General features: G+C 36.1%; 3 protein-coding genes across 6 annotated transcripts; 2 read left to right on the top strand and 1 right to left on the bottom strand.

Annotated features, from left to right (window-relative positions):
• Positions 1–502: 502 nt before the first annotated feature.
• Positions 503–4,863, top strand: TKL (TIC-like protein). Its single transcript, XM_086254430.1, has 8 exons — positions 503–844; positions 932–1,141; positions 1,227–1,327; positions 1,421–1,833; positions 1,953–2,013; positions 2,108–2,224; positions 2,318–2,644; positions 2,743–4,863. The coding sequence occupies exons 1-8, from the start codon at positions 748–750 to the stop codon at positions 4,159–4,161; spliced, it is 2,745 nt and encodes a 914-aa protein (XP_086110556.1). The 5' UTR covers positions 503–747; the 3' UTR covers positions 4,162–4,863.
• Positions 4,864–5,023: 160 nt separating this feature from the next.
• Positions 5,024–7,478, bottom strand: FAP1 (Chalcone-flavanone isomerase family protein). The gene is made up of 4 exons (XM_086254921.1): positions 7,069–7,478; positions 5,962–6,211; positions 5,567–5,658; positions 5,024–5,352 (listed from the first exon to the last, which is right to left on the bottom strand). Exons 1-4 carry the CDS (start codon positions 7,466–7,468, stop codon positions 5,213–5,215), a joined length of 882 nt encoding a protein of 293 aa, XP_086111047.1. The 5' UTR covers positions 7,469–7,478; the 3' UTR covers positions 5,024–5,212.
• A 4,231-nt stretch (positions 7,479–11,709) lies between these two features.
• Positions 11,710–20,846, top strand: GA1 (Terpenoid cyclases/Protein prenyltransferases superfamily protein). Of its 4 annotated transcripts, none has more exons than XM_086254835.1 (15): positions 11,710–11,832; positions 12,619–12,696; positions 12,908–13,011; positions 13,099–13,405; positions 13,474–13,657; positions 14,221–14,435; positions 14,576–14,696; positions 15,192–15,304; positions 15,462–15,688; positions 16,132–16,247; positions 16,531–16,629; positions 16,873–17,124; positions 18,165–18,288; positions 18,514–18,714; positions 18,801–20,846. In XM_086254835.1, the coding sequence occupies exons 1-15, from the start codon at positions 11,736–11,738 to the stop codon at positions 19,029–19,031; spliced, it is 2,469 nt and encodes an 822-aa protein (XP_086110961.1). In that variant the 5' UTR covers positions 11,710–11,735; the 3' UTR covers positions 19,032–20,846. The 4 variants fall into 4 exon arrangements, with proteins under 4 accessions (XP_086110961.1, XP_086110960.1, XP_086110963.1 ...); XM_086254834.1 differs by having other exon boundaries at positions 12,917–13,011; XM_086254837.1 differs by having other exon boundaries at positions 12,917–13,011; positions 16,873–17,089; positions 18,160–18,288; positions 18,514–18,707; positions 18,812–20,846.
• The last annotated feature ends 310 nt before the right edge of the window (positions 20,847–21,156 follow it).

A 21,156-nucleotide genomic window follows, 5' to 3' on the forward strand; every position in this document is an offset into this window, starting at 1 on the left:
TTTTATTTAATCCAATAAAATAACGTGAGAGTGTATCATTTATTCAATTATGTGGTCGTTTTAGTTTTTAGATTGTAATATTAAAATATTGTATTATGTTTTAACATATTATTTGATAGACAAATTTGATAACTCGAATAGAAAAAACATTAAGTGAATAAAATTCTGATATATATATATATAATTTTATTCAGATGCAGCCGCACTGATCGAGCGTGTATATATATATATATATATATGGGCAAGTGGATGATGGAATGATGGATTCCTTTCCTAGGGCTTCATACTCAAATACATGTATTGAAAAGCCAAAGAAGCATGCTTTTAGTATTTTTTCACTTAAATAAGGGAATAAAAAGACTAGTTTAAATTTAAAGGACTAACGTGTGCAGCCATTATAGAATGTATATATAGTCGATGATGATGATATTGATATTGAATATGCTACTTTATTAATTATTATATCTTTTATTTCAAACATATTTGATATCGTTTGCTTTCATCTGCAGATACATAAAATAATGCCTCCATCACCTCCTCCTATTCTTATTGTCAAAATAAAAGAATCCAAAAATGATAATAATCAACGACTTGTAGAGAAATAGAATGATATATTAGTATATTACATCTCTCAATGCATGGAGCATATTTGTATGGTATACAGCGAAGCAAACCAAAACAGAGAGCAGTAGAACAGAGATGGTGAAGTTTTGATTTTGATGAGTAGGGAAGAGCTGAAATACAATTATGGAGAGAAGGTCAAGCATGGCTGCAACCAGTGGATCATTTCCTAGGCGCCGCCACAGAACCACCACCACCCTCCGACACTCTGCGGGTCTATCTGGTTCAGACACCAAACTTACCCTTTACTCTGTTCTTGTTTGTATGTGTTTGTGTGAATCTATCTCATCTTTCTGAATTTCTGGTCCAGAGGAAGGTCATGGGGAGTTGAATGAGACGCCGGCGAGGTTGCGCGAGGTTGGTGATGACGACGACAATCGGATGATAGTTTCTTCCTCCTTGTCGTCGGCTCACCGAAGAAACCATGCGCCGGCCACGGCCACAGTCTCAAAGCAAGCTCCAACTTTGAAGCTTTCCCACCAAATGATCGGTGTTTCAGTGCCCAGAAAGGCTCGCTCAGGTACACTAAATGTTGTTCTCTGTTCTCAGTTTGATCTTCTGCTCTGTTTTTGTTATTTTATTTTTGGTTCAATATCTTTGTGCAGCTTCTGGAAAAAGGTCATCACATGAATATGGTCCTTCAGGGAATGGCAGTGGAGTTGGGGAAGAGCAGAATCTCCAGAAACTGAGCTTAAGGAAGAAATTGGTCAGTTTTTTCTTGCTTGTTATTAAAGAAAATTATAGTTTGGAAGAATTTATAGGAAGGAAGTTTGAGATTTTTGAGGTTGTGAACATGCAGAAAACAATTGGACCCAAGACTCGGCCTCCAAAGTCGTCTAAATGTTCTTCTGGGTTAGGAGAGGAGAGTATTGAGATTGAAATCGCCGAGGTTCTTTTCGGGCTAAAGAAGCAATCGCAGAGCTCCAAGGACCAAGACGACACTGCCACTGTCAAAACCTCCACGCCAAAACTCGGAGCTAAAGATGAAAATGGTATTAGCGACGATTTCAAGACTTCACCTGCAGAAGCAGCAGTTGAAGTAGTTGAAAGTGACCCACCTGAAAAAATGACGAAAGCACCTGAAGAAGGTGCATCTGGGTCAATGGAGTCGCACAAGGAGGCCAAAGTCAAACCATTCATGGAAGAATCGGAATCGGTTGGCCGAGATGCTAAGCTGGATGCTGATTTTGAGGATTCGACTCGGACAAAAGGGTGAGCATCAACGAATCTTTGCTTTGTTTCTTTTTATTCTTCTTGATTCCATCAACGAAATATCTGATTAATTTTTGTAACATAAGTCTCAACTTTAATGGGTTCAATTTGTTGGCCAGGATTTCAACTGGGTCCAAGGTTGAGATGAAGAGAGAGGACACGTTCGAATTTGATCTGATGGTGAGGGTTTTTGTTCTCATATTTCGATTACATTTTCCATTTGTATAATGCTCTCCAATTTGCTGAAGATAAACAGTGCCTGCATTTTCAACAGGCTCCTCCTCCGATGGAGAAGGAAGAAGTGGTGGAAAAATTTATGCTAGAAAAACTGGAAGAGAAGAAGGTGGAGACAATTCAAGAGAACCCAAATCAAGATAGTGGCAAATTAGAGGTTTCATTCTTTTGGCCATGTCAAGATTTTCTTTTGTTTTGTTTCTTGTCTTTGTAATTGTAAGTTTGAATTTGTTGTTTGGGTGAAATGCAGGCTTCCAATTGCCTTGCGTCTAAACCAATTTCTAAGAGATGTGCAACCCACCATTACATTGCTCGCAACATTTACTTGCATCAGCAGGTTGCAAAGATGAACAATTCTTGGCCCACCAAGCCAGAAAACATGGTTTTTGGAAACTCATTGCTAGGAAGCTTTTCAGGTCCCAGTCTTGGGCGTGCACAGGAAAAGGAGAAGGCTGTGTTTTCAGGTCATGGTGGAATAGATACAAGTTTAGGGGCTGCCAATTTCAGACAAACATCACAGAGAAAGCAGCTTGTAGTTCAGCAAGCTCCACAGCCAGCCTCTGCTGCTAATCGAATGGTATAGCTTCGTCGTCTGCAACTCTGTAGTGTAAAAGTTTTGGTTTAGTGGATTTGTCTTGTTCGACATAATTATCTACTCTCTTTTCTTAATTGTAGAATGGACCTACTTTCATATTCCCTATGGGACAACATCAAGCAGCAGTAATGGCAACCAGTAATGAATCTGGTCCTTTGAAATATGCCAAATCAACAAACAATACATCAATGCCGAGTCATTCAGCTGCTAGACCTCTGCGGAGGTCTTCAACACCAATGGCAGCTGCAGTGAACTTTAATAACCCGAATAGGACAGGCAAGGAAGGTCCATACCTCTCAATCAATGGGTACCCTTTCCCCATTTCAACTCCTACAGGAACAACACCGGCCTTTAGAGGAAGAAACCCTGCTCAAGCAGTGCCTTTTGTTAATGGGCCTTTCTGTTCAAATCAAATGTTCCACCCTTCACAGCTTAAACAACAACAGCCTCACTTGCAGTATGTGCCACCATCCCTCCAATCTTGCAAGCTTGAGAGTGAGATGAATGGAGAGAATACTGCATCTCCTGCTGACAAACGTGCCTCTCATGCCCAAAAGAGTGTTTATGGGCAGAATTTTGCAGTTCCACTTCAATCCATGAACTTTACCTTGACACCCTATGAAACATTGAGTGGTGGGGGTGGCAGTGGAAGTCACATTGAGCAATCACACCAAAAGGGCTTAAAGGGTGGAGTTGAGCAACTCTCTTCTAAAGCATTCGGCATGTCATTTGCCACCCTCAGTGGAAATAACGGTACAAGTGGTTCATGCTTGAACTTTTCATCCATGGCACAAAATCCAGCAATATTTCAAAGCCTCCCAGATATGGCTCGGCAAGGGTACAAAGTAGCACCAGCAGCTCAAGCTGCACAGCAAAAAAATCACCAAATATCCGAAAGGAAGAGTACTGGAGGCGGTTCCAATAATCCTGACGCTGCTTCTGGGAAGTCTTCCTCAACTACTGGGCAGACCCTTGTTTTTGATAATTCTGCAAGAACCCTTAGCTTCATGTCATCACCTGTAACCGGAAGCTGGCCTCCTCCTGTTGATGGGAACACATCATCATCAAATTCTCAACAACAGCACCTGTTCCAGTTTCAGCTTCAGAAGCCACATATGTTGCAACAGCAGCAACCAACACCTAATGTTGCCAAGTTCCCAAACAACGCCCCTGTTTTCTCACAGGCTCTAATACAATGCAATACTTCAGTCCAACAACAAGGAAGAGCTTCACAAGGTCAGACTCAGATATCTTTTGGGGGAAACCCCAAGTCATCCTTAGCACCACCACAAGGGCAACATATACTCCCCAACAACCAATCCTCCTCTAGTATAGTTTCTGCAGGAGCCAAAGCTTGTTTATCAGTTTCTACATTACAGTCACAGCAAACTGAGAATTCGCCTACTTCTAATGGCCAGATGTCCTCTCCTGCTTGTGGGAGGAACATACCGTCAATCTTGAGCACATGCCCTACCCACCTCTCTCAACTCAAGTATTAAGCCTTGCAATTATGGGCTAGCTAATGCAATATCAAGGCATTTCCCTGGCATTAAAATTTTGATCCTCGAGGCTAGGATTACTGCCCTGTTCTATTAATCAGTCATTGGCAGCTTGTTGATAGGTTTGGAAAAAGGTGGCAACCAAGTGAAAGCCAGTTTGGACTTTGGTAGAGGATAAGGTTCAATGCAAGTCACTGTTCTTACAAAGGGTGGAGCTGGTCCTAGGATTAAAGGGCACGTGGGCATGTTGAAAGAGGGTGTTGATGTTGATGTTGAAGTTGGGAGTGGGGAGTAGGGAGCCCAACTATATATTTTGTCAATTTATGGGTTGGTGAATGGTGGTTCAAAGCTTCTCGGGGTATTCATAGCGGTCTAATGGTGATGTGTAAATATGATAACGTTTTTGTTTTTTGGCCATTAATATGATAACGTTTTTGACTAGGAAGAAAAGTACTCAAATTCTTTCTCTATAGAAATTTAATCACCAATTTTCTATTTTGTTTTTTGGATGGAGTAGGGACCATGGATAGCAAAGAAGCTTTAAAGAAAGATGCAACTGAAAATTTAGTGGAAAAGAATGGATAGACGTTGCAGATGGACGCTACTGGTCTGATTGGCTGCTTGCATTCTTTTTGTATATAGACCATTTCGTGTGCACTAGCAGTTACTTGTAACTTTGTCCAGCATGTTTGAATGGACCTGCATTTAAAGAGACCAAATTCACTAGCTCTAATTAAAAAAATTAAACAACTTGACCCATTTCAATATCCGATTCTCCTTGCTTTTATTTATTTTATTCTCAAACTTGAGTTGTTGAGCCTTGGACGCATGGACTTCTGAGATGGTTACCTAATTTACCAGGTTTAAACTTTAAACATAGAAAATAAACTACATGATGCAAACTATGAAGGATACAAAGACCAATTCCACAGGTTATCTACTTTAATATGAATTAAGTTTGGTCTTGCCAAGGATCTCTTTTGTTAAATATGATTAAACATGAAAAAGGAAAACAAAAATTCTGACTCTTTCGAATGCCTCCCAATCCCATCTACTTCTGAAGGAGAGAGACCAAATTGAGCTTCACATCTTCTTTGGCTTGTTTATCAAATGGTTCCTCACCTATATACAAATCCAGAATCGATCGACACAGGAGCTTGCTCTGGATGCTTCCCACCTCCTTTCCATCAACTGCAGGAACTTAACATGTGTTAAAATTAAAGGTAATCTGAGGCCAAAAAAAATAAAAAATTAAAGGTAATCTTAAGATCTACAAAATAAATTGATTACACCTGCTTAAAGCATCTTTTTGGTGACACAAGCATCTTTAATTTCATTCAGTAGATATTGTTTGTTGTGATGTACTTGGAAGAAAGCGAAACATTAGTGAAAGGGAAATTCTTACTTGTCGTGCGGAGTACATAGCCCCGTTCCCTCGAGAGGTCTATTATAGATCCCCGTGGTATTTTATATTCGTCTTTGAATTGGGAAGTGAACCTACAAATAAACTAGCTATCAGCATTATAGAATTATAGTAAAAGATGTGACTTTTGTAAACCAAGGGTTATAAGAAGAGAACAAGAAAAAAAAATGTAGTGAAGTTGAGAAATATTACTGCAAGCTGACAAGAAGCAGATGCTAGTCACAAAGTTTTTAAGTCATTTCAGTGTTGGATGGCGAAATGCCATTTCCTCACATGCATAAAAATGTTGTCTTTCTTATTAGTTATTCCTTCTATGTGTTACATGTGCATGGCCATTTCAAAGTAGTTAAATTCTTTGAAATAAGAAGATGATTTACCTTTGGAGCAATTCTGGATCATCTAATCCTTCAAACTTCTTTAGTCTGCTTCCCACGGACTCCTCAAAAGCACTACGTACAGAACGAATGCTCAATCTGCCATAAACTATTTGAAGTCTAACAGTCATGCATATATCAGTTTCCAGCAGATCATCACTATACTCCTTGTTTTCCTTAAGTTCAGAAATATACAGTTTTCCATATTTCTCGCTGAGATGTTTCTTTATGTCATTATCATCAGCATAAATACCTGCAGATAGACACAACTATATTGTAATGAAATGTATCACAAAAGCTACGCACATGTAAGATGTAGACTTAAAGGCTATCCACAGGTACAATGTAGAATTAAATTGTATCACAAGGCTATGCACATGTGAAAGAAAGCACAGATAAGGTTTTTCCATAATTACTGATATCCACGCTTTCCATCCCATTTCATTTTGATCAAAAGTACTTAATTATTGGCGATAGTTTTTCTCAGACCACTAGTACCATGTAAGGCAAATGTCTGAAGAAAAAAATATTTATTACAAAATATAATGAGCAACTTCTTAACTCCTGCCTTTTTAACAAACTTATCATCTACATGAGATATGTACTGACCAAAAAGACCCCCCCCCCCTCTTATTATCTTAATTATCCCCAAACTTTCTTCTCCAAAATGGTCATCCTAAATTTAGCAGCATTGCTGCCTATTCTTTTACAAGTAAATGGTATCTGATATTTAGCATTATTCTAAAATTTACTGAATTTAGTGACCATGATAATCACAGAGCATCAATATTCTTAGCATTATCTGGTTTTGAAAGACAGCATGCATCAATCTATTACCACCAAATGACACCACTTCAACAGCATTGTATCCAAAAATTTCGATTGCATAACTTAATCCAAACCTATTACTAATTCCAATTTCTTGTTTCCTATTATGCATTTAGTTAGCACAAGCTCAAATCCTATGCACGCACAATACAGAACAAACAAAATTTCCACTACTTTCTACACTGAACTAACAATGCATGCTTCCCACCCAATAAACTTCGATAATTCAACAACAGAAAAGCAATGATATTTTCGAAGGCAAAAAGAAAAGAAATGTGATACCAAATGCATAGACATCTATGTTCTTCAACCCAAACACGCTTTTTCTCCTCAACCCAATTCCAAGAAGTCGCCGGGAGTCCAGAACCGAAGGAAACGAAACCCCAGTCTTGGAATCGAGCACAGAGGTGGGAGTGTCGTTTAGAGAGAGAGAACCCCAAGGTGGCAGAGAGCGATTGGCCATGAAGAAATTCAGTGCGTTTTGGAGAAATGGGTTCGTTTGGTTTGTGGGGTGCTGCTGCGTGAGGGCAGCGACTCCGGCGACTGCAGCGGCGCCGGCGGCGACGGTAATGCCAGCGGAGGTGGCGGAGAAGGGGCGTGACGTGGCAGAGGAGTAGGTGTGAGTGTGATGAGTGTGCTTTGGGGGCTGAGAAAACGAGAAGGGGAAGCGGAAGGAGACCATGGTCTTAGTACTATTTTTAGCTTCATAAAACGCGATTGAAGTGAGCGTTTTTATATATGAGTCTATGAAGGTTGACACGTGGTTAGCACGTGGCGTTGGGATCAACGTTTTGGGCTTTGAGATTGGGAACAGACTTGGGTTGAACTTGGGTTATGATGAAGCTAAAGAAGCTATGAGTCAATGGGCCAACTGGTTAGGTACAATGACAACCATTAAGCTATTCAGCCTAATATAATTTCCAATTGTTTGAGCCCGTTGGGCCTCTGTTGGGCTTTTGTATCATACAGGAGAAAGGGGACGTTTTCTTTGTAATTGTAAGTGTAGCACTAGATGGACCACATTTTTATATTACATTGCTACATTTTCACTTTCTTTTTTTGTTTACTATTGTTTGCAATTCCGGGTAAAAATTTTGACTGGTAATGTTTTTTATTCTTGACAAGATTGTTTTGGTAGAATGGTGGGCCTAAGCCCAAGAAGAGAACAACACTACAAAGCCAGAGACCTGGCACAACCAAGACCAACAAGGTAAGTGTCCAAAACAGAAAAAACAAAGAAATGAGGAGAAACAAAAATATGGAGACCTAAACTAAGCTCATGGCTAAACCCGGCCATAATTTGCTGATTTTTTTATTGTTAGTTGAAAAAACATATAAGTGTATAATTTTTTTTTTGGTCGAAAAAATATTTAAGTATATATGGAAGTATTATTCACACTTCTTATATTATATTATAGTGTAGACGGTAGAGTGTGAATACATCTTATTTATGGGGAAGTGCTAATCACATTTCTTTTGTCTTATAGTATAGAGAAACGCTATACATTTTGTATGTAGTACTAGTAGTGTCAAAACGCTTCGAATCAACGCAAATATCGAATGACAAATAAGCTTAATTAATTTAGTTAATACTTAATAGCGCTCTTATTAATTAATTTAATTAATCATTTTTGTTTTGTATTGTGTGTTGTTGAATTGAGTTTGCATATGTTCCACAAAGTACATAGATTGCGGTGCAAGCTCTTCTTGATTCGTGGTTAGAATACAATTACTAGGTCTTCGTTGGGGGAATCTATAAAAAAATATTCTTTTGGGTTATAATGTGTTTATATTATTGTTTAATTAGGTGTTCATTAACCACTATATTATTATAATTAGGTGTTTATATATATTTGGGTTATAATGTGTTTATATTATTGCTTAATTAGGTGTTTATATTATGTGTTTAACCACTAATATAATTTTATATTATGTGTTAGGTATATTATTGTTTAATTAGGTGTTCGGCAAGAGAAAAGCTAGTTGGAATAATATTAGAGATAATTAGGCTTAAGTATTTTAGAAAACAGTTTTTAGATAGAGACCAGAAGTGTTTTAAAATTTATAAGAAAATCATTTTAATTCCTAATAATTTATAAGAAAATCATTTTAATTCATAATAAAGTCATTTTAATTTATAAGAAAATTCTTTTAATTCATAATAAAGTCTTTTCCCGATTCGAAGGATATTTCCCCTCCTAAGGTGTAGAGTGGACTTTGTATAGAGTTTAAGGTTTAGGGTCCATCCAAAATCTCGGAGTTAAAACATAACGTATATAAAGCCATCTAAGAAGGAAAAATAAAATAATTTAATTAAAAACCCTAAATCACTACCGGTCTTAATCTAAGAAAGTCTCATAAAATGGACTACACTATAAATCTTTCGTAATATTATGAAGAAGTAAATTTATATGGTCGGCTTCTCGTTTCTATACTAACAAAAAAATTATAATAATAATAGTGGAATTTATACTTTTAGTTAAGAGCATTTACTCTTACAGATTTTGAGTTTGAATATATCCTCCTCCAATCGTTTGATAAAAAATAAAATAAAATAAAAGACTAATCAAATGGCATGGGGGTGTGATGCTTTTCATTATCAAATCATCCGTCGTGGCTCGTGCATATATAGGAAAGGTGGCTAATTAAGTTTAATTGTAATTTTTTTTTTTTTCGCTCCACGTTAAAGTTTCGATGTTTTAGAATATAGTAAAGCTTAAAAGCTATTTAACTTTTTCTTAATAAAATAAAAATTAAAGACCGGCCCGAAAGTATAACAGAAAGGTTTTGAGACTAATATATTGTTTATATATATATCATCACCTTTCGAAGCATATATTTGTATATTCGTGGTTTACTCAACATACAATATTTCAATATTGATAGAGCATGCAAATTGGTGTTTTACTAATGTTAATTTAGGGGAATTAAACAATAAAATTGGTGCCAACTAGCTACCAGCTGAAGCAGGGCAATAAGAAGGCATATTGCAATGAGTTGAGAAGGCGATGGTTTAGGAATCTACCTGCCTTTCAATTGCTTTGTCCCATTGGTTCTTTCTCCATGTATAGAGGAACCAACCCAATCAAACATTTAAGACCCCTAAAAAATTCAACAACTTCTAAAATATATCAAACATTATAAAAATTGATAAAATGTGACAAATATATTGGGAAAGATTAATCGATATATAATTTGTGCAACTAGACAAAAATTGATGGTGTTATTTTTTGCTTGTTGCTTTTTAGAGTTATTGTTTTATGGTTTAGTTGTTGCAATTATTCTCCTTAGCTTTTGGTTTCTGCTTGTTAGTTTGGTTTTGGTATGTTTGTATTGTTTCTTTTGAGCCTGTGTGGCTGTTTTAATGAAATCTTTCATTTCTTGGCCAAAAAAAAAGAAGAAGCTATGTACTACTAAATATAGTATTTAAGTATCAGGTAATATATATATTATATTCTCATATATTTAGCACGTTCGTAAAATTGTCGTTCTAAATTATCTATTGAGACAAAATAAAAAAAAATTACGAAGCATCTATATAGTTAGAAGTTCTATGAGATTCCATATGAGAAACAAACACAAAAAGTGTACTAATCTTTCACTTCTCAATTTGACAGAAGTGTATGAGTCAATTGGTGTGAGTTTTGTTTGTTTATTAGGCCTCGTTAAACAAGGCTCATTGTAGAGTAATTAATTAAATCTTAGTTTTAGTCAAAAGTTCACTCATAACCATTCAAACCCAATTAATCAACTTCTTTCTTAATTTGATCGAGGGGCCGGCCAAACAGATGAATATCAAATACCAAAGTAAGGGTTACATAATATTACATCTGATTGACTTGCATTTACGTAACTGATGTTAGACTATGCTGATCATGGTACGTTTCAGTCAATGCATAAATTTTCATGTGCGACAGTTACACTTTAACTACTTTTTTTATCACAATATGTATTAATGTATTTGGATTCTATTATATAAATTATAAATGTAAGTTCTACACTTCTACGTGGATGTTGTGGGAAACCAAGAAAATTATAATTTTCTTGTCCGTTGGATGAGTTTGGTGTGGGCCTATGTATGTGGCCATGCAGTTAGAAGAAGTTGAGGTACGAAGAAAAGATAGTATAATAACCAACTACCATTGGTTATTATATAGAAAAGCTAACTAGTTAGTATATATATAATGAAGAATAATGCTATATATATGTACACATTTATTAGTTAATTATTTTATAATAATTAATGTGGTCATGACATGTTAATTAATAAGTCAGCTCTTTACTAATTCTGAGTTAATTACAAATTCCATGGATTTCTCTACCATTAATTACAAAATCAATCAATCTTAATTGTAATAGTTGACTTACGCGGACATAAATATCATACACAAAGATTAAGACAAAAGGATTAGTTTGAATTTTGATAACAAAATTAGAAAATTAATTGAAAGAATCATAGAAATACTAGTTCGATACATTATACTTGCTTCTATCAGATTAGATACCACGTATATACGTGAATTCAAAATGACTAGGCATAATGAACCTTATGAACTTGTATCTGTATCCACCCAAATATTGCTAATTATGTATTGCATCTTTAATCGAAAATCTGTATTTCTTGTATTAATTTCTTTCCATACAAAAAGCATTTGTGGATTCTGGCCGGATAAAATTAAAAGAATTTGAAATTTGACTTACCCACAAATTAATTATGAAAGAGAGAGAGAGAGAGAGAGAGAGAGAAGGAGGATGAGGAAAAGGACATAACTACCCTCAAATTCATATGGTAATTGTGTTGTGGATGATGATAATGATGCCATGCACCTAATAGCGGGAATCTCTTGGGATGTCCCTTCTGTCTGTTTGCTGCTCTCTCTCTCTATTTATAAATGCTGCTTTTCATTTCCTCTACTGCGCAGCAAACAAAAATACTCAGCACTACTACCATGTCTTCTCACCCCACCCACCACCTATTTCTCTCTCTGCCTTCTTTGTCTCCCAAACTTCCCACCTCTTCTTCTCGACCCAACTATTTACCGGCCGGTGAGTGCTTTGCTTAATCAATTCCCAATATTTGTTTCATAATTCTTCATCATCATGATCATCATGATGTCCATTCCATGTCACTCCTTCTTTGCTTTCCCTCCTCTTTCAAGCTTTTCATATACAGGGAAAAAAAAAAAAAACCCAAAGCTTTTTCATTTTTTCTATCTCTCTCTCTTTTTTTGTTGGGTCATTTATGATTATGTGGGGGCAGTTATAACTTATAATCAAGAAGTGGGTATTCTTTTGGCTTAAATTCTCAAAGTGGGTATTTTTGCTTTCAAGATATATTTCTTATTTCATTAATCTGATATTGGTTTCTTTTTTCTTTGCTTACATAATTGTTCTATCTGGTTTCTGGGAAATTGAAGAGAGAAAATCGAAATGTAAACTTGTTCGAATTTGATTCTTTCTGTCATGGATCGTTAAGCATATACAAAATATATACATATGTATTGTTGCATGCATGATTTGAAGATGTTCCTCTTAATTCTGATATTCATGAAGATGATTACTGTCTCTGTTAAAGCAGAACAGAGAGAGAGAGCATTCTGCATTTATTTGTTGGATTCTCCTGAACATTAGCAACCTCGTGTATATCCCTATCCAAGCAACTGCCACATAGGCCACTATTATATATTTATACAAATATTGTTGTCTTATTCTTTATCTATAATCGAATTAATATTTTATTATGTGAAAGGAAATTAAATTAATTTTTACCATATCTTGTTGCAAATCCTCACTGGTCACTACCTACCATCATTCTTCATTCTTAATTTGCAGGTGTTTGGTTGCTCGGGGATAAAGACAAACGAGTTTCTCTCTCAAAATGCAATGCTGTATCCAAACCTCGCACTCAAGGTATAAAGTTTATATTCTTGTTTTTATTTTCTTTTTCTTTTGAAAAAAAGAAAGAAAAATTAAAGTGCTTTTTTACTGTGAGCCATCTATCTAGCTGCTGGAAACGAACAACATAGAAACACATGTACATTTCAATGATTTCATATATACATCCACATAGCATTTTCCTAATGATCAATATATATATATTTATCGTCCTCTCCTGTACGTCTTTGTCCAGATTACGCAGACGTGTTACAAAATGGTCTGCCAGTGATAAAGTGGCACGAGATTGTGGAGGATGACATACAAGACGATGAACAAGCTCATCCAAAGGTACTAGTACTCCTTAATCATCAATTAATTAATTAATTAATTAATTTAATCAACTTTATTAATTGATATTTTATATTTTGAATTAAGGTTGGTATATCGAAAAAGATTAAGGAACATGTGGAGTCAATAAAATCGATGCTGGGGTCAATGGAGGACGGAGAGATCACGGTGTCGGCTTACGACACCGCGTGGGTGGCGCTGGTGGAGGACGTTAACGGAGGCGGGGATTCGCCTCTGTTCCCGTCCTCCCTCCAATGGATTGCCAACAATCAGCTCCCGGACGGTTCCTGGGGCGACAAGGAAATTTTCACCGCTCATGATCGGATCATCAACACCTTGGCATGCGTTGTCGCTTTAAAATCATGGAATCTTCACCCAGACAAATGTGAAAAAGGTAATTATTTTTTATTTTTATAATTGGAATGATAATAAATTAATAATAATTATTAATGAGTACTGCAGGTATGAAATATTTCAAGGAGAACTTAAACAAGCTTGGGAACGAGAATGCAGAACACATGCCGATCGGGTTCGAAGTCGCTTTTCCCTCGATTCTTGAAATGGCTCGAAGTTTAAACCTCGAAGTACCTGATGACTGTCCAGTGCTGCATCAGATTTATGCCATGAGAGATTTAAAGCTGACAAGGTAGTTTCACAACCCAAACGTTACTCATCATTATCTGCAAAAAGACATTTTTGGTCCCACTACTATCCATACTATCCATATGATATGGATGAGTCACACTTTGGTGGTTCTATTATGTCGATTGAATTTTTGAAGGATTGTGTTTTTATTAATGTTGTAATCAGGTTTAATTTGTCAAAATTGAGATAAAAATGCTGATGTGGCACTACCTAATTGGCTAGGAAGTAAACAATTTTGACAAATTAAACCTTACTGCAACACTAATGAAAACACGACCCGACAAACGTACAAATTGAAACTACGGAATCAAAATGCAACTTACCCTAAGTACAGGAAACATAAGTGACTTTACGCCCATTATTTTTGCAGCCTTTCACAAATTTAATTTATTTTTATATAAAGTATAAACAAAGTAACCTTATCCATGCAATATATAATTTGGTCCCCCAGGTGTGTATGCATGTAATTATGAGCAAAAAATTTACTTATCACGCTGCATACGTTTTATGTCAGTACTGTTACATACAAATTTTCACTGTTACTTAATTTAATGGTGGGTTTAGAATACCAAGGGAAATAATGCACAAAGTGCCTACAACGTTGCTGCATAGTTTGGAGGGAATGGCAGGTTTAGACTGGGAAAAGCTTCTAAAATTGCAGAGCGAAGATGGGTCCTTCTTGTTCTCTCCGTCCTCCACTGCCTACGCGCTCATGCAGACCAAAGATCCAAATTGCATGTCGTATTTGAACAGAGCAGTTACCAGATTCAATGGGGGAGGTAATTATTCTTTTTTAACTTATTCACTGCAGTGCATGCCTCTTGTGATCGACTCCAACCTCTCCCTCATCAGTATTGAATTAACCCAAGCTTTTATATATGGGTAGTGTATATTTAATATTTCTTGTTTTCCGTTTCAGTCCCTAATGTCTACCCAGTGGACTTGTTTGAACACATCTGGGCTGTGGATCGGTTACAGCGATTGGGAATCTCTAGGTATTTCCAGCCGGAGATTAAGGAATGCATTAACTACGTCTACAGGTACAATACTACTTCACATAGGGGGTAAAAAATACTAAATGGAGGAGAATATTCGTTCGACAAGCATCTAAATATTGGATCACTAATCGTTAATTAAGCATCTGAATATTCATTCATTAAGTGCTTAAATGGCCTGTGAGATCTCGCTTTTATTCCGATTAAGTGTATCTGGATTCGTTCGTTGAGTGCTTAAATGGTCTGTCAGATCGTGCATTTATTCCAATACAACATGTATCTGTTAAGTAATATATGTTCATTAAGTGCCAAAATACGGAGTACGAGAGAATATTCAACCTTTAAATCTAATATTTATTAAGAGTTTAAATAGTGAGTCAGATTGCGCATTTATTTCAATACAACATTGTGCTACATACTATTTTTGCATATAGTGATAGTATACATAAAATGAAATTAACATACACGGTACAAAAATTTACTTTATTTTAATATATTTCATATTTTTTTTGGCCATTAATATATTTCATTTAATTATAGATATTGGACTGAAAAAGGGATTTGCTGGGCAAGAAATTCGGAGGTTCGTGACATTGATGACACTGCGATGGGATTTAGATTGCTAAGGTTACATGGCCACGAGGTGTCTGCTGGTAGGTTTTAAATTTTAATTAGGGACACGTGCAATAATATCTAAAAACTACTGCATTATCCATTATTCATTGAATATATTAAAATTTTCTAATTAATTAATGATAGTTATTTGTGCTGCATGCATGTAATTAATTAATTTGTTGCTGATGGGGACAGATGTGTTTAAGAATTTCAAAAAAGGGGGTGAGTTCTTCTGCTTTGCTGGACAATCCACGCAAGCTGTGACTGGGATGTACAACTTGTACAGGGCTTCTCAAGTGGGGTTTCCAGGAGAGACGATTCTTGAGAATGCTAAGGAGTTTTCAACTAAATTCCTTAGAGAAAAACAAGCTTCGAATGAGCTGCTAGACAAATGGATCATAATGAAGGACTTGCCTGCTGAGGTATGAATTATATATGATCCACATCATCCACGTACTATGTTAGTTCTTATGAATTCAATTTCCAACGTAAGATTACATTTGATCTCAATATAAGTTCGGGTATGTACATATTTAAGTCAACTCACTCGATGACATGAATTCTATTTTAAAAATAAACAAGCTAGCTTACGTAAGTTAATTGACAATTCAAAAATAACAAGCTACCTTACGTATCGTAAGCTAGATTTATTTATTTTTTCATAATTTGTGAATAAATAAACATACGTTACATAAGAAATGCGATGAATAAAGTTAAAAACGAATCAAACGTGTCAAATGAGCATAAAACCGTTAAACTTGAATTTTATTTTCTTGTTCATTTTTCATATATATCAAACCATAATGAATATCAAAAAATAAAAAAGAAATTTATTTATTTTTATTATGAATTAAATTAATATCAGGTAGGGTACGCATTGGAAGTTCCATGGTATGCGAGCTTACCTCGACTGGAGACGAGATTCTACATTGAACAGTACGGCGGCCAAGATGACGTTTGGATTGGCAAGACTCTGTACAGGTACCAATTAATTAATCTTAATTATTTTCTATTTTTGGTTTGCACATTTTTAAATTCTGACATTCGTCTTATATTGAGCTACTTTTCTTACATATATTGTAAGAATTTAATGAATCAAATTATATATATACGCCCCTATAAGGGGACAACATGTGGGACCATTCCCAAGAATATGTAAAGGCTAATTAATTATGATTCTACCGTTTCTACGTAAGTTTCTTCATTTAGATATTTGATATTCTTATTTTGAAGTTTGATTCTAATTAACCACTGTTTATTTCAGGATGCCCTACGTTAACAATAATGCCTATCTCGAGCTGGCAAAAATTGACTACAACATTTGCCAAGCACTACATCTCATCGAACTGGACAACATTCAAAAGTAACCAAACAAAACCAAATTCCTTAATCATTCTTACAAATAAGTTCCTTTATGGTCCAAACATGGTATGACATACAAACATACAAACATATCTAGTAGTGAAATTTATAAGTGGAAAACGAATCTATTAAGATTTAAAAATTTAAAACGTGTTTGTATGTCATACGTGTCCGTATAGTAAAATTTTCCTCTATTACACGTTATTATCATTTTTTGTGACTATATATGCCATATTACATGCAGGTGGTACACAGAGTGTAAACTTGGAGACTATGGATTGAGCAGAAGCACCCTGCTCATGGCTTATTTTCTAGCGGCATCCAATATTTTCGAACCCGAAAGAGCGAACGAGCGACTTGCATGGGTTAAGACCACATCTTTAATAGAGACCATTGCGTCTCACTTCAAGGAAGAAACTTGTACTTTTGAGCATAGGAGGGCCTTTGTAAATGAATTCAGAAACCATTCCAGTATGCGAGACTATGAGGTTGGAAGGTACGTACGTAATTAAGAACAATACTTGGGTCATCATTTGGGAGTATCTCAAGGTCACCCCAACCCCCCAAATTATGATTTCGGCAATGCCAGTACATGATCAGAATCGTTCACTTTTTAGATCACTTATTATAGATTTTATCTATAAAAAATTAATTCAATTGAAAATCATTTGGTTATATAACAGTTGTCGATTAAATAAAAAAAAATCAACAGTTTGGTAAAAAAATCACTCTTTAATTGAAAACCATCTATTTTTTCTATTTAATTAACAACAGTTATATAATCAAAAGATTTCCGATTGAATTAATTTTTTGCAGAAATGATCTTTAATAGAACGATTCTGATTATACACTAACATTGTCAAAATTAAAATTTGAGAGGGTGCGTGACCCAAATATTGTTCCATAATTAACTACTACAAATAATTGTTGTGATGTCTGGTTTTTCTCTTTGTTTTTCTTCACTTGCCTCCAACACACATTTGTGCTATTTCCACAAGTAGGTTCATCGCTAGGACACCCTACAGTTATACTTTATTGTAGGTTAGCTGGTTAGGTCACAAAGAAAAATTGATTTGACTAGTCACTTTGTTATAATCTTGACTAGTTTCAAGATTTCAGATCCACTAACAGTAGGGGTAAGCACGCCAGTAATGACTTTGTTCTAATCTTGACTAGTTACCAATGGCTTTGTACATTTTATGATGGAGGATTTGAAACCCAATGTGTTTGATCAAGAGAGAGTTTAATCTTGTTTGCTCTGATACTAAATTAGACGATCACTATAATTCAAAAGTTTAAGCTATTAAAAAATGAATCAATAGTGCCCCATCGTGATTCATGTCTCAGCTAAGATCAATTCAAAATCTTATTAGATGCACTAAACATGGGTTGAGACTATTGTGCCCATTTTGATTGAATTTATCATGTCTAGTCCAAGCTTCCAAAAGAAGTGAAAGACATGGGAAATTTGTGCATTTGTTATTATGCGTGACACCCCTAAAGGAATTTTACATTTACATGTGCTTTGTGTTACAGGAGGTCGAATACAAACAAGATAGGGCAGGGACTTGTTGGGGCCTTGCTGGCTACCCTAAACCACCTCTCACTGGAGGCAATGGTGGCGCATGGTCAAGACATTAGCTACCCTATGCGTCAAGCTGTGAGTTTCTCTACCACAACACCCCCCCCCCCCCAAACTTGTTAGGTTTTGACTACCTGCCAAATCTTGGAAAGGACCCCAAAATCTTTGCGGTTCCATATATGCTCCATCACAAACTATGTGCACAACCTAACTATAGAAAGCTACCATTAGCATTTAGTACTCATCCCAACACTTTAATTTGGTGTGTTGTGTTTCTTTTTCTCTTTTCTTATTTGTATGTAGTGGGCAAAGTGGCTGCTCAAGTGGCAAGAGAAAGGAGATACGCACCAAGAAGAAGCTGAGCTGCTGGTGGAAACGATAAACAAAACCGCTGGCCTTTCACTTACAGAGGGGTTGTTGTCCAACCCACAACATGATCAACTTTTGAACATCACTAATAGAGTCTGCAATCAACTGCGTTGTTACCAAAACCAAAAGCTCAAGGTTAGACAATTCAATGACTAACTCTTTTCCTCCACATTTTAATGTTATGGGGCTGTGTTGATACTTTTTCGTTTTTTATTTGTCAGGTATGTGACAGTAGCAGGTACCAAACTAATTCAGACATCATGACAAAGGAAATAGAATCAGACATGCAGCAACTTGTGGAATTGGTGCTCCAAAAATCTTCAGATGACATAGAATCTCTAATCAAGCAAACCTTTTTCGCAGTTGCGAGGAGTTTCTACTATTCAGCCTACTGTGACCCTGGAACCATTAGCAATCACATTACCAAAGTACTCTTCGAGAGGGTAATCTGATCTTTGTGTATAGGATTAGCCTCATTAGTCATTGCAAATGTTCTCTTTTATCCTTTGGTGTGAGATGTTCTTCTCAAACACAGTGGGAAAAAGAAAAAGGAATAAAATGTAAAAAAAGTCATTCGATGTAGTCCAAGACTCCAAAGTAATGACAGTCTTAGATACCCTCAAAAAATGTTTTAGGGAGACATGGACTTGCATTATGCAGCCTGAATAATTATAAATAATACATTAGGTATGTGCAAACAAGGGCAGAGGCCCAAAACACAAAAGGTGATGGTTGACATATCAAATGAGTGAACCATCCAATTCTGTCTACCATCCCCCTGTGGCAAATGAAATGAAAATGTTATAAGAAACGAATATGGCTACAATAATTCAACAATGTAGAGGGGCAAATATCATAAGAAAAGACTCAAAAGTATGAGTTTAATTCTCAAATTAACCTCACTCAAATCCAATCTATGCATGGCAACGAAATTACAAACAATAGCAGGAAAATGCGTACTATACTTTCACAATCAAGATATATGTTAAATCTCCAAGAGGAATTGAGGATTAGATATGCGGTGGTTTGCACAAAATATGATCAGTGGACATATATGGTAAACCACAGAGTTTTTTTGTAAGGAATGTGACCTCTTTCAAACTTGTTGGTGTAATGGTTTCCTCATAAGTGCAAGCAAATGACCAATGGCAGACAATGTTGCGTACAAAGACATGAGAAAGTTCGTGGATTGGTCTTCAATCTCAAGTGGAAATTCACCAAATCCCACATCTTAAGATCTGTTATGAATTGGTTTGAAAAAAAGTGATATTAATCCTTTGGATGTTCTACCTATTGTGACCTAGTTATATATGTCCTTGCTGGGTTCCAAATATCAAATAAGGGCAAAAGAAAACTATAAACAAGAAAAATATTGAAAGGGAAAACCATGTCACAAGTACCATTCATAATCATGCTAATGCAGTCAATGAGCCATTAATAATTATTATTGAAGCAAATCCTGTAACACAAAAGTCAGTCATATTTTATGCCCACATCAAACTCATGAGGTCTACCCATGAATACAGAGGTAGTAGGGTCTACCAAAGCAAAGCCAAAAGGGGGAGATAGAAAGCAATACATGGCTCATGGTTGGCATCATGATCTCTCTGCATCTGCATGGTAAGTTGAATGATGAAAAGGGAGTGCAAAAAAACAAAAAGTATTTGACAGGATATGGGATTTGGAGGTGGAAGTGTAATCCTGAGGGCCATGACAGAGTGGGAAAAAAAAGACAAGGGGAATGGGCTTTGAATGAAAAAGCAGAGGGACATGAGGAGGAACATGAAGATTTTGAGTGTCAGTAGCACAGCAGAAAAAGCCAAAAGGAATGAGTACGACTGGCTGACTGTGGTTTTGGAGAGTAACTCATTTTGGCAAAAGACTCCAATCAACTCCAATCTCCATCATTAGCTGCTCTGTGACTTTGATGTCTGGTTGAGTTTTGGAATCACGACGAGGGCACGTGAGGCAGTCGCTCATTGCTTACTGCTTTGTACTGCAAGCGGCGAACATGCCCACCCACCTTTGTTCGTGGTGGGTACACCCTACAATATCAATCAAATAAATAACAAAGTTTTCATGGCTTTAGATATCACTACTTCATTGTTTCTTTTGCCCTGTCGGTTTGAAATAATTAGACCAACCATTCTCCAATTTCAGTATAAAAAAAGAAATATCCATGACAAATATTTTATGATCATATTACTATACATATAACATTGAGAGAAAAAAAAAAAAAAAAGTAAACATACATGCAACATGATTCAATATGGACTTACTGGACCAGCTAAGAAAAATATACTTATTTTTTAAATAATTGCATATTTTTTCTTTTGGTGGACAATAATTTCATTTTTTTTTTTTTGAGAGGTGGCAATAATTCCATATTTAAAACCTTGGTAAGGTCTCCGAAAAGTCCTTAATTTGACTGGGCCAGATACAACAGCTGGGGATTTGGGCCAACATCAGTTTCCAGCCCATTTGGGCCAACTTCAATTTCCATATCAATTGGGTCAGCTTCCGTTTCCAGCCCTTTGCAACTATACGGATCCTGATTACCGGTCCGTGATCATGTTT

This window comes from Dryas octopetala, chromosome 8 (assembly GCF_963921425.1).
Source record: "Dryas octopetala chromosome 8, drDryOcto1.1, whole genome shotgun sequence".
NCBI classification, from domain to species: Eukaryota; Viridiplantae; Streptophyta; class Magnoliopsida; order Rosales; family Rosaceae; genus Dryas; species Dryas octopetala.

Bases quoted from the DNA above. Each gene is read 5' to 3' on its own strand.
- TKL (XM_086254430.1), top strand. From the start codon at position 748: ATGGAGAGAAGGTCAAGCATGGCTGCAACCAGTGGATCATTTCCTAGG. The intron at 1,328-1,420 runs GTCAGTTTTTTC...GTGAACATGCAG, and splicing joins TGAGCTTAAGGAAGAAATTG to AAAACAATTGGACCCAAGAC. The intron at 2,225-2,317 runs GTTTCATTCTTT...GGTGAAATGCAG, and splicing joins AAGATAGTGGCAAATTAGAG to GCTTCCAATTGCCTTGCGTC.
- FAP1 (XM_086254921.1), bottom strand. From the start codon at position 7,468: ATGGTCTCCTTCCGCTTCCCCTTCTCGTTTTCTCAGCCCCCAAAGCAC. The intron at 5,659-5,961 runs GTAAATCATCTT...GTTTATTTGTAG, and splicing joins GATCCAGAATTGCTCCAAAG to GTTCACTTCCCAATTCAAAG. The intron at 5,353-5,566 runs GTAAGAATTTCC...AAGTTCCTGCAG, and splicing joins CTATGTACTCCGCACGACAA to TTGATGGAAAGGAGGTGGGA.
- GA1 (XM_086254835.1), top strand. From the start codon at position 11,736: ATGTCTTCTCACCCCACCCACCACCTATTTCTCTCTCTGCCTTCTTTG. The intron at 15,305-15,461 runs GTAGGTTTTAAA...TGATGGGGACAG, and splicing joins TGGCCACGAGGTGTCTGCTG to ATGTGTTTAAGAATTTCAAA. The intron at 17,125-18,164 runs GTACGTACGTAA...TTTGTGTTACAG, and splicing joins CGAGACTATGAGGTTGGAAG to GAGGTCGAATACAAACAAGA.